Here is a 13,182-nt window from a genome sequence, read left to right on the forward strand (position 1 = left end):
GAGTTCGAGACCAGCCTGGTCTACAAGAGCTAGTTCCAGGACAGGCTCCAAAACCACAGAGAAACCCTGTCTCGAAAAAGCAAAAATAATAATAATAATAATGTTAGAGTCACCACAACATGAGGAGCTGTATTAAAGGGTCGAAGCATTAGGAAGGTTGAGAACCACTGGGTTATAGGCTTTAATATTATTTTGCATATATACAAAATCATTTTAATTGTATGTTTATGCATGTGTGTGCATGCATTTGTGCCTGTGTTTGTGCACATGTGTGCGTATGCACTTGCCACAGCACTGTAAATGACCTAGCAGGAAGGAAGCTGTTCTAAGGAGACAAAGTTTTTCTCAATCGATTATCAGCCTGTTCAAGAAATGACCCCAAAGAAATTTGCACAGAAACCTCATGCTGGGAGAAGGAAAAGTCACCAGACAGAAGGGAAACTTGTCTGCTAGGAGGAAATTTTACAAAATTCAAACAACTTGTCAGACCAATTTACGGGATGAGACTGAGGCCCGGACAATGATGGGTCCAATGGTAGGGAGGACCTCACCTTGACCAGGAATGTTCAGACTAAATGTGGATGTTTAAATTGTGGTCTCATTTCAAGCCCCCAAAGATGGACTTGGGGAATTCACTGGATCTCTTCGTCTTTCTTCACAATGTGACCAAAATGAATAAATCTCTTTTTTTGCTTTCCACTAATAATTTGGCCCCTTAAAAAATATTTATGTTTTATTTAACGTGTCTAGGTGTTTTGCCTGCATGTATGCCTACATACCATGTGCATGCAGTGCTGAGAGGTGAGAAGATGGTCAGGTTGGATCCCCTGGAACTGGAGTTAGAGATGATTCTTAGCCATCAGATGGGTGCTTGGCATTGATCCTGAGTCCTCTGGAAGAGAAGCTGGTACTCTTAACCCCTGAGCCATTTCTCCAGACCCCTAATTTGGTTCTTTCTTTTGGCTTAGTGAGCGGTGGAACCTGGCTCAGGCCACTTAGTAACGAACTAAACAAGTAAAAGGTGTAAGAGTTGACGGGAAACTATGCAGCTGAAACAGGAAGAGCCCTAAGCACGGGGAAATGTCTGACAACCCCGTCCCCCTTCACTTACTTTAAGGATATTTATTCTTGTCAGCTGAGTTTTTATGTTTTTATTTGACAGTTTCAAATCGGTAAGCTGCTTCTGGAGTCTCTGAATTTTCTCCTCCATTCTTGGGGCTGCAGCCGTCTTCCAGTTCTGCCCATTATCCAGTAACATTTCTAACTGTTTGAACTTCCTGTGTTTATCCGTCTGGGCAGTCCGAGTCCTAGAGTTTTCCTTTGTAGATAAGAGTATTGAAATTAAGAACTGCACTTTAATATGTTCTGGGTGAGATTTAATGCTAATTGCACAAGTAGAATATCTGTTGGCATAAATATGAACTAATAAAATCATCAGGAAAATCAAATGTGTAAATGAAAATGACTCAGTGCCATAAAAGATATAGTTAAGCAATCAATTTTATAATAAGTATTATGTGTTAGCAGAGATTCATCCACCTTCCTGAGAATGCATTAAAATGTAGTAAGTATTTGGATAAATATTCACCCACAACATGATGTGCAGCATAACTAGTAATGGAAAAAATGGAACCCATGCCGTTGTCAAGTCAGAAGAGCTAAAGTATGTATGATAAAATACACATTCCCTAAAAATTACTTCTAACATATCTATTAAAATAATAGTGATGTTGCTAAATGGAAAAATATATAGTAAAAGGTTTTACTTATTTCAGTTGTGCTAAGATATTCATAGAATGCCAGGTGGTGGCAGCACCTGCTTTTGATCCCAGCAGGAGGCAGAAGTCAGTGAACTGCTGAGTTCAAGGCCAGCCTGGTCTACAGAGCAAGTTCCAGGACAGCCAGAGCTACACAGAGAATTTTGTCTTTAAAACCATATATAACCTCAAGGTCCAAATCAGGAGCAGAAGGAGAGAGAGCATGAGCAAGGAACTCAGGACCGCAAGGGGTGCACCCACACACTGAGACAATGGGGATGTTCTATCGGGAACTCACCAAGGCCAGCTGGCCCGGTTCTGAAAAATCATGGGATAAAACTGGACTCACTGAACATAGCGAACAATGAGGACTACTGAGAACTCAAGAACAATGGCAATAGGTTTTTGATCCTACTGCATGTACTGGCTTTGTGGGAGCCTAGGCAGTTTGGATGCTCACCTTACTAGACCTGGATGGAGGTGGGCAGTCCTTGGACTTCCCACAGGGCAGAGAACCCTGATTGCTCTTTGGGCTGACGAGGGAGGGGGACTTGATTGGGGGAGAGGGAGGGAAAAGGGAGGCAGTGGCAGGGAGGAGGCAGAAATCTTAAATAAATAAATAAATAAATATTAAAAAAATAAAACCATATATATTTTTTTTCGTGTATATATTTATATATTCATAGAAGATAATCAAAAGAAAATATTCTCATATGACACTGTTTCCTCAGAGTCTTGGAGTTTGTCGGTGTTTTGGAGGAGGGTTTGTGAGACAGGTGCTCATGGATCTCTGAACTAGAACTCACCATAGCTGAGGGTGTCCCTAACTTCTGATCCCCCAGCGTCTGCCTCCAGAATGATGGGATTACAGGCATGTGCCACCGTGCCTGGTTATGTGTTACTGGGTATGGAACCTAGGACTTCCTTCAGGCTAAGCAAGTGCTTTACCACCTGAACTTCCTTAGCCTGTGTGTTTATATCTTTATTATCTACCACCTTACTGGAGTGACTTCTTAAGCCCAATAGTTTTCTTTCTTGGTATTCTGAGTATCTTGGGGATTTTTGATCTGACTTTTCTCATTATATTGTTTATATGAATGTATTTCTTTTAAATCTCCTCTTCTCTGTCCTTGTTTTCTCTCCTCCCTTTTCCTCCCTCCTTCCCTGTTCTCTCTTCTCTCCCCATCCCCACTGTGATGGAAATCAAACCAAGGTTTTAAATGCTAAGCACACGCTCCATAGCTGAGTTCCACCAAGAGTCCCTAGATTTTTGATTTGTTGCCCTAGAGGGTAAAATATTCTTTTATTTTGTCTTTTTTTTTTTCTGAAGCTGAGGACCGAACCCAGGGCCTTGTGCTTGCTAGGCAAGCGCTCTTCCACTGAGCTAAATCCCCAACCCCAAAATATTCTTTTATATTTTCCTTTTCTGTGCATATAAATTGTCTTAGTTCCTTTCTATTGCTGTGAGGAGATATCATGATCAAGGCAACTTATAAAAGGAGGCACTAAGCAGTGTGGCGGTTTCTCAGGAAATTTGGGATCAACCTACCCCTGGACCCAGCAAAACCACTCTTGGGAATATACCCAAGAGAGGCCCCATCATACAACAAAAGTATATGCTCACTAAGTTCATAGCAGCATTGTTTGTAATAGCCAGAACCTGGAAACAACCTAGATGCCCTTCAATGGAAGAATGGATGAAGAAAGTATGGAATATACATATTAGAGTACTACTCAGCAGTAAAAAACAAGGACTTCTTGAAGTTTGCGTACAAATGGATGGAAATAGAAAACACTATCCTGAGTGAGGTAAGCCAGACCCAAAAAGAGGAACATGGGATGTACTCACTCATATTTGGTTTCTAGCCATAAATAAAGGACATTGAGCCTATAATTAGTGATCCTAGAGAAGCTAAATAAGGAGAACCCAAAGAAAAACATATAGGCATCCTCCTGAATATTAACCTTCATCAGGCGATGAAAGGAGACAGAGACAGAGACCCACATTGGAGCACCGGACAGAAATCTCAAGGTCCAAATCAGGAGCAGAAGGAGAGAGAGCATGAGCAAGGAACTCAGGACCGCGAGGGGTGCACCCACACACTGAGACAATGGGGATGTTCTATCGGGAACTCACCAAGGCCAGCTGGCCCGGTTCTGAAAAATCATGGGATAAAACCAGACTCATTGAACATAGCGAACAATGAGGACTACTGAGAACTCAAGAACAATGGCAATGGGTTTTTGATACTACTGCACTTACTAGCTTTGTGGGAGCCTAGGCAGTTTGGATGCTCACCTTACTAGACCTGGATGGAGGTGGGCAGTTCTTGGACTTCCCACAGGGCAGAGAACCCTGATTGCTCTTTGGGCTGACGAGGGAGGGGGACTTGATTGGGGGAGGGGGAGGGAAAAGGGAGGCGGTGGCGGGAAAGAAACAGAAATCTTTAATAAATAAATAAATAAAAAAGGAGGCACTAAGTTGGGGGGCTTGCTTACAGTTTCAGAGGGTGAGTTCATGACCATCTTGGCAGGGAGCATGGCACCAGAACAGTAGTTAAGAGCTTACTTCTTTTTTGTTGTTGTTTTTTTTGGTTTTTCGAGACAGGGTTTCTCTGTGGCTTTGGAGCCTGTCCTGGAACTAGCTCTGTAGACCAGGCTGGTCTCAAACTCACAGAGATCCACCTGCCTCTGCCTCCCGAGTGCTGGGATTAAAGGCATGTGCCACCATCGCCCGGCATGAGCTTACTTCTTGTTCACAAGTTAGAGGCAGAGAAAGCCTGAGCCCAGACCCAGTGACACACCTCCTCCAAAAAGACCACACCTCCCAATTCTTTCCCAAATAGTTCCACCAACCAGGAAAGAAGCATTCAAATACACGTACCCATGGGGGCCGTTCTCGCTCAAATCATCACACAAGCATTGCTTGTTTTCACCTTCATTAGAAAAGCTTGCCTGGGCTGTCTACTTTATCTTTCTAAAGAACATTTTACTAGTTTGTTTTGACATATGTATTATATATAGTGGAAACATAATAGACTACAATATAATGTCATTGAGCTTTTTATATGCACTGAAAAACAAACAAACAGAAAATGTCACCAAACTCAATTGGTTGTGATGTTGGCTTTATTGCAATGGTGAGGTACCGCAGCGATGGCTGAATGATGCATGCCTAAGTAATTGGTTCCTGGGATGGCAGAGGCAGAAAGAGGAATGGGACAATTACTATTGCTTTCCTGAGACCTTTTCAAAGGATAGTGAAAAGAATTTCTTAAAATCTAATGAATTGTTTAAATTTTTGCATATAAATGAATTATTATTGCTCAAAAGCAGGCACAGAAGGCATGCTCAAGCTTGATTACTATGAGGCAAGGTTTTTTTACATCATTTCAGAGTGAGCTTGGCACGGTGACACAGGACTTGAATGGCTGCAGAGACAGGCAGGTCTCTGTGAGTTCGAGGCTGGCCTGGCCTCCATATCAAGCTGCATAGTGAAATCCTGTCTCAAAAGGCAAAAACAAACATTTCAGAATGATGGAGCATTTTGCTTACATTCACGTATGTGTACCGTGGACATGCCTGGTGCTTGAGGAAGCCAGGATAGGGCATTAAGTCCCCTGGAATTTCACATAGTTGTGAGCCATGATATGGGTGCTGGGAATCAAACCCAGGTCCACTGCAAGAGTAACAAGTGCTCTAAACTGTTGAGCCACCTCTTCAGCCCCAGTGACAGAGGTTTCTGGGTTTTGTTTGCTTGCTTCTTTCTTTTTTCTGGGTTTTTTTTTTCTTAAAAAACAAAAATACTGAATGGTCCCAACACTTGGGAGGCAAAGGTAGGTGGATCTCTATGTGTCTGCAGCCAACCTGGTCTGTGTAGCAAGTTCTAGATCAGCTGAAGCCACATGATAAGATTCTGATTCCAGCACATCAAAGGAAACAACACAAACGCACACTGATGGGTGAACAGACTCTTAGTCAGTGATGAGTGAGGTTGTACGTCAAGCCAGATCATTCTAGAAGAGTGTGGCACAGGTTAGCACATGGCACAGAGTTCTTTGCCGAGTGGCTGAAATGGAAACAGAAACTCCTGGAAATAAAATTGCAGCCATTCCTGTCTTTTCGGTTTGCCCCTTCCCTCACAGAAACATGGAATCAGGAAGCAGAGAAGATGGATGGCGTACACAGGAATGATTGAGGAATGTCATCAGTGCCCCTCAAAGATGCCCATCATGTCACCTGTCATGGTACCTTGAATCCCACCACGAAAGAGCCATTCCTTTCAGTGCATTTCCCGTTCGTCCCATTTAAAAGTGAATGAAGGAGCTGGAGGGATGGCATGGTGGCTGGGAGCGCTGGCTGCTCTTCCAGAGGACCTGGGTTCAATCCCAGCACCCACATGGCAGCTCACTTCCAGGGGACCCGACACCAGCGGAAAAACACCAATGCACATTAAAAAAAGAATAAATAAATTTTTTAAAAGCTCAATTAAATTTTTTGGGTTTTTTTTTTTTGGTTTGTTTGTTTTTCGAGACAGGGTTTCTTTGTAGCTTTGGAGCCTATCCTGGAACTAGCTCTTGTAGATCAGGCTGGCCTCGAACTCACAGAGATTCGCCTGCCTCTGCCTCCCAATTGCTAGGATTAAAGGCATGAGCCATCATCGCCCCGGCTTAAAAAAATTTTTTTAAAGTGAATTAAGTTATTTATCAGTCAGCGGAGTTGGTACATGTCTCTAATCTCAGCTAGACTATGAAGACAGGGGCAGAGGAACTATAAATTTAAGGTTAGCCTTGGCTATGTTGAGAGTTTTGGTCTAGCCTGGGCTTTATTATATTGTCAAACTAAACCTTGTCCAAAAATAATATTAAAAATAAGATTCATATTAGCAAGCACCATCATAATACTTATCAAATATATACACAATACATATGAGAGATAAGAAAAGATGAGGGACTTTTTTAGAAAATCAAAAGCAATAAGGATTTGAGGCAAATTCCCCTCTTTCTTATTCCCAAGAAAAATATAAGCCAGATGTGCACACTGTGGTCCCAGCACTTGGGGGGCTGAGATGGGGATGCTACGAGTTTGAGTACAGCCAGGGCTACACAGTAAGATGCTAACACATACATACACACAACATAGAAAGACATGAATAGCCTCAGCAGCTTTAGTCATGTTTAAGCTATTGATAAAGTAGAATAAAATGTGACCCTTCCCAGAGAGCCTCGTCACCCTCGGGAGACTCTTACCTTCTTCCTGCATGTGTCAAAACTCCTCAGGGAGTAGTTGACAGCGGCCTGTCCTTCCAGGTGTTGCAGGGGTCTTTTCTGTCCAGTGTAACTTCCCTCAGTTTGGGGCAACCTTGCAGCAACTTCTCCATAAAGGTGGTACAGCTGCTCCAATCTCTCCGTGAGCATCTGAGTTTCCTGCCGCAGGGCTTCAGTTTTCTGCAAGACATGACATTAAATAAACATTCCCATATGTCCAGGCATCCCACACTATTCCAAGTATATGCAAGTTCTACTTCTAGAGACGCCGAGGTGGCACTGAGTGACTAGATAGATGGATAGATTTGACACGTACTTTTTTATTGTGTGAATGTGTGTTTGTGTGTCACACATGCTCAGTATCCAAGGAGACCAGAAAAGGTATCAGGTCTTTTCTTGGAACTGGAATTACAAACAGTTGTGAGCCTCTGTGTGGGTGCTGGGAATTGAACCCAGGTCCTCTGCAAGAGTAGCAAGTGCTCTTATTCACTGAATGTGAAGCACAGTCATCTCTACAGCACTGGTTGTTTGGATTTTTGAGACAGATTTTTAGTCTATTGGCCAGAAAAATCTTGAACTCACAACATTTCTCCTGCTTTAGCTTCCCAAATCCTAGTATTATAGTTATGGATCATACTATAGATCTATAGATAATGGATATATTCATTGTTTTAAGAAATAAATAGAAAACCTTGGTACACAAAGATAAAATATAGTCATAGTGGGAAATAAAGTTGCATACTGATTTTTGCTGCTGTTCTTTGGGACAGGGTCTTGCTATGTAGCCCAGGCTGCCCTGGAATTCACAATGATACCCTCAGCTTCTTACAACCTGGGATTATAGGCATGGGCTGTCATGCCTGGCTAATACAGTACTATTAAGCAAATATGTATGGATCCTGTGCTGAACTCCACTAATCACTTTTCATCTGTTAACCCACTGAATCTTTGCAACCACACTGAATGTGGGAATGACAGTTCTTCGCTCCAATTACAAACGGAGCTAAAGTGCTTGTACGATAAGTAAGCTGCCCAAGAACACGCCGCTGGCAGAGGGTGGAACTTGGGGTCACAGCAGGACTCTGTGCTCTAACCAAGTTATCGTGTCTCCAATACAGTTGAGGACAGCCTGTTCTCTTCTTCTGCTTAGTAATAAAAATGCAATCAAACTTACAATGAAGAGCTGGAGAGATGGCTCAGCATCCAACACCCAGGTCAGGTGTGGGAGGCACAGGGGTCCTCGTGCTCACAGAGAAGGACCAGAGGAACCAGGAATATCAAACATGCAGGGTTATCTCTTCAAAGAGAGGGATGTGGGACCTGCTTTCTGCCCTGAAGTCTGGGAGCCGATGTGATTAATAACCTGGTGACCTTTTGCATTATTTGTGTGGCCAAGATAACCATATTGGATACACCCCCAGATACTTATCATGAGTTTTTCAATCAATAGAGCCCATCTTTATGAAAGATGTCACATGTACTTTACAGCAAGTTTTGATGTAGTCATAGCATCAGGTTTACTGTGCACAAGGGATTGAGTTAGTTTTTCACCAAAAAGATTGAGGAAAGTTTTTCACCAAACTGTGCTGTGTTTAAATATGCTTAAAAGAAACTGCTTGGGGTCAGACTCTCAATCAACACAGGCTACAGAGCCATGTTGAACTGAACTCCTTCTGGCTTCCTGAGAATCCTTATCTTCTGGCTGGTGGCTGCAGAGGTCCCTCACAGTCAGGGAGCTGACAGCTACTCACAACTCTAGTTCAAGGGGCTCTGAGGTCCTCTTCTGGCCTCCCTGGGGGCGCATATAAGTAGCATACATTCACATACATATGCACATATACATAAATAAGATAATAAAAACAAATCTTTAAAAACTGCAACGAAACGAAAGATCTTACTAATTGGCTAATATAAAAATCTACATATTACACCAATAAAATTGGGTAAAGAGGGAGATGGCTCAGATGGTTTGCGGTGCCAACATGAGGACCCAAGTTTGAAGACTTACCACTCATAAAAAGCTTGGTGCACATCTGTAATCCAAGCGCTAGAGACAGACAGGCTGATTCTCTAGAATCCACTGGCCAAAGTCGCCAAGTCAGTGAGCTCTGGTGAATACATCCAAGCTCAACCTCTGGCCTCCACATGCTCTGACACATGTGTGCATGCATAACCACATGCATACACAAAAACATGCACTAATTACATGGGAAAGAGCAACTTTTCGACAGCACACTTACAGATTTCCACAGTTGCTCATTTGCACCCATTTCCTGGATCCTCTCTTTCACCGCTTCCTCTGTGGCTAGTATGGGGCCAATGCTGTCACTCAGTAGAGTAGCCAACTGGCCAAGGAAATCCTGGTGATGGGCTTGCTCGGGCGTGGCTTCCCAGCTGCAGGAGTATGGAGGTCTGTCGAACTCAGAGGCTAATTTTTCTTTGTGGAGCAAATCTTGTTGATATTTACCCACAATGTTTTGCCCATCAGATGGTCCTTCAGAGTAAGCAATGTCTCTCTCAAAGTCAGAAGCTTCGCCATTGTCCTAAATGTACCAACACACAGATTAAACGTCCCATCTGAAACTTAATACAGATATATTTGTTCCTTCTTGTGAACTATAACACAAAACCTTAGGAGAAAAGAGCCTTAATTAGTCATGAGTTGTTGGGCAGCGGGGTCTATAGAACGAGTTCTAGAATAGCCAGTGCTACAAAAAGAAGCCCTGTCTTGAAAAAATCAAAAAAAAAAAAAAAAAAAGAAACAGTATCATTTAAGAAACAAGGCATAGATTTAAAGGAAGGAAAGATGACAGCAAAAAGTGGGAACTGAAACAGTGACCCGAAGCCTTTGTTGATGGGGCAAACTCTACAGAACATTCACGCTCAAGGTGCAGAAGGAATTTAAAAGTGACCACTTTATTTTATTATTTTTGATTATCATTGTGAGAGAGGTGGCATATGCCATGGTCTCATATGGAGACCAGAGGACAACTGGCAGGAGTCGCTTCTCTCCTTCTATCGCATGGTCCTAGGAATCAAAACTAAGTCATCAGATTGCCATGAAATGTGCTTTTGCCTTCTGAGCCACTGCACTGGCTCTTTTTGAGTTTTTGAGAGGTCTTATGTAGTGCAAGCTAGCTTCAAACTAGAGATCCCATAGCTCAGACTCCCTAGTGCTGGGATTGCAGCTGTGTGCCACCATGCCCAGCTGAAAACCATCATTTTGTAACTCCTAATGAAATAACTGATCCAGACAACGGTCACCAATGAATAATAAAGCCGTAAGTAAAGAGCTGTCAAAGAAACGGATGTTTTCACAAAGAATTATACTCAAGTAGGAATGAAACTATTGCTCAGTGGGAGAGTGCTTGCTTAGCCTTGTAGAGGCCCTAAGATCAATCCCTTAATACTGCAAAAGAAAAGAATCATGTTAGCCAGGCGGTGGTGGCGCACACCTTTAATCCCAGCACTCGGGAGGCAGAGGCAGGCGGAACTCTGTGAGTTCGAGAGCTAGTTCCAGGACAGGCTCCAAAACCACAGAGAAACCCTGCCTCGAAAAACAAAACAAAAAGAAAAGAAAAGAATCATGTTTATCAAGTATAACAACCTCCATAATGTAAATGAAAGAAGTCATAGTTCTTCCTCCTGGCCTATTTCTATTGTAATTATGACAAGAAAATAGATAACCCTGGGGTTTATGTTTTCGTTTATTGTTGTATATAGACAGTGTGTGTGTGTGTGTGTGTGTGTGTGTGTGTGTGTGTGTGTGTGAGTGCAAACAGCACACACGCCACAGTGCAAGTCTGGAGGTCAAAGGACAGCTTCCGGAGGTTGACTGTCTCTTTCCATCAAGGGATCTGAGGATTGAACAACAGTAATCAGACTTTTCCAGCAAGAGCATTTTAGCAGCTGAGCTGGCCCACTACTAGCCCTGCTAAAGCTCCTTCTGTGGAAGAAGTCCACCAGCTGAGTCAGCAAGTTCAGCTGCTGTGACGTTTTTGTGATTGTTAGGTGAAACTGATGGGCAAGGAAAACAAGAAGAAGAATGGAAGCAATGATGAGTTTGTATTGCTAGATCTCACTAGGAACCCGGAGGGGAAAGGAGCAGGGAAGCCAAGCCAGAACTTTGTGGATTCCAATCCTAGGTGGTTTGTTTTGTTTTGTTCTATGAAAATGAGAGATTCGTAACGAAACCTCAAAAAAAAGAAAAATGTTAAAACCCTTTACTTGAGATACAAATAAAAATTGGAAATACTCTGAAAGGAGTTGCTGAATGTGTATATGGTATATACACACGTGTACACATGTATACAACTGTACATGTGTGTGTGTGCTCTCAAGAGACAGTACAAAGGCCAGAGGAAGATATCAGGTGTCCCCCTCGATCCCTGTCTGCTTCATTGCTTCGAGGAGGGTCTCTACTGAACCTGGCATCCTGAAAACCACAGTGACCACCCGGTCCTGGCCCCTGCTGTGCTGGGGCTATAGGCAGGCCTGACAATGCCTGGCTTGTTACAGGTGTCAGGATCCAGACTCTCTGGTCCTGGTGCTGGTGCAGCAAGCCTTCTTAACTGCTGGACCGCCTCTTCAGTCCTTGATTTTTTTTTTTTTTTGGTTTTTCGAGACAGGGTTTCTCTGTGATTTTGGAGCCTGTCCTGGAACTAGCTCTGTAGACCAGGCTGGTCTCGAACTCACAGAGATCCACCTGCCTCTGCCTCCCGAGTGCTGGGATTAAAGGCGTGCGCCACCACCGCCCGGCGATTTTTTTTTTCTAATGGGATCCCTCAAATTAATTGGGTCACACAGGTTCTTGTTCTACACTCAAATGATGTGATAATTTGTAGTGGTCTAAGGAGCTCACAGCAAACTTTCCAGCTTCCTTGACAATGATCTGCCTCCCCTTCTCTTTCACGCACACTTCCTCTAGAATTGCGTGCTAGATGTCAATGGCCAAAGCTGATTACATGACAACACCATGGCTTGTGGTTCCTGTGCCCGGTCCTATACACCCAGGGACACAAAGCCCAGTGTACTCAGTCAATAACAAGAAATGGTCAGCTCGGACATCTCACTTCCTCATTGTCTCTGTCTTCCCCCACCCACGTCCAGATGTCTCTCGGCTCCATTTCTCCCCTGTTGCAGGAGGTCCTTCCGCTGCTCCAGCCTATAGCCGCTGAGATACCAGCCCACTGGGGCATGGTCTCTCTCCCTTTAAAAAGGCAGCCACTTCCCTTCTCGCTCTCTTTGCTTCCTGCTCCGTTTCCAGCAACTAGACTCCTTCCTGATTGCGCAGAGGGCTGTTGTCTGGGATGGTTATCTGTAAGTTTTTTTCCCTTTAAATAAATACCACCTTATAATCATAATTCCAAACTGGTGTGGCATTGTTTGTGACTTATGCCTTCACCTGGCGCCCAACATTTGGTTTTAGGACCTCTCCCCCCCACCACACACCCCCTCCCCGCTCTGCTGCCGGCCGTGAGTTCGGCTTGGCGCGAGCCCCTCCCTTCCTCAGCTGCAGCCTGTGCCTTGTTGCGTGGAGCCAACAGTTTAATATAAATTATCACGCAGTGGCTTTTCTTGCTGCAGTTCTTTATATTTTCCCTTTAGACACCTCAGATTGACTTCAAGTTCCCATGCACCCTATTGTCTGCCTCCCCACGTGGATTTAAACTCCACAGGCCTGCATAGTCTCTGCCAGCATGGTTTGCTCTTTTCTGAGTCACTTTTAAATCTCCCTTGCAAGTACAGCTCTTAAGTGGCTCAAACCAGAGCACACAGTTGCCAGTTGCCGAAAACTGTAACCCTTCAGGGTGACTCTGTCACGTGGAGGCATACACGGCTTCCAGGTTACTCTTCTCTACCCCTGGATTCTGGGTTTATGGTTCCATGTACAGAATTGATTTAATTAAATTTACTTTGTTGAGCAACTTGCATTTCCCAGTTTTTAACAAATACTAGGCAGACACTGAAACAGGACCCCGTTTTCATCCCGACTTGGCAACAGCGCCACCTGCTGGATAATAGGTAATATGGCAGTTTTCATTTCCAACACGAATTTTACTGTTCTGGTTACCAATACAATGGGTTATATCATGCAAGGTTTATATGACTATGGGGATAACTTAATTTACTGGTTACTAGGTTTCAGTATTCTTTTG

General features: G+C 43.5%; 1 protein-coding gene across 1 annotated transcript in view; it reads right to left on the minus strand.

The window, feature by feature from the left end:
- LOC101985183 overlaps window positions 1-13,182 on the minus strand; it is a 51,422-nt gene that overhangs the window by 4,156 nt on the left and 34,084 nt on the right. Inside the window, 3 exon segments of the mRNA XM_013348794.2 lie at window positions 1,112-1,318; window positions 7,007-7,204; window positions 9,265-9,567. Coding sequence (XP_013204248.1) covers window positions 1,112-1,318; window positions 7,007-7,204; window positions 9,265-9,567 — 708 coding nt within the window.

The sequence above is a fragment of the Microtus ochrogaster genome, chromosome 1, assembly GCF_000317375.1.
Source record: "Microtus ochrogaster isolate Prairie Vole_2 chromosome 1, MicOch1.0, whole genome shotgun sequence".
NCBI classification, from domain to species: domain Eukaryota; kingdom Metazoa; phylum Chordata; class Mammalia; order Rodentia; family Cricetidae; genus Microtus; species Microtus ochrogaster.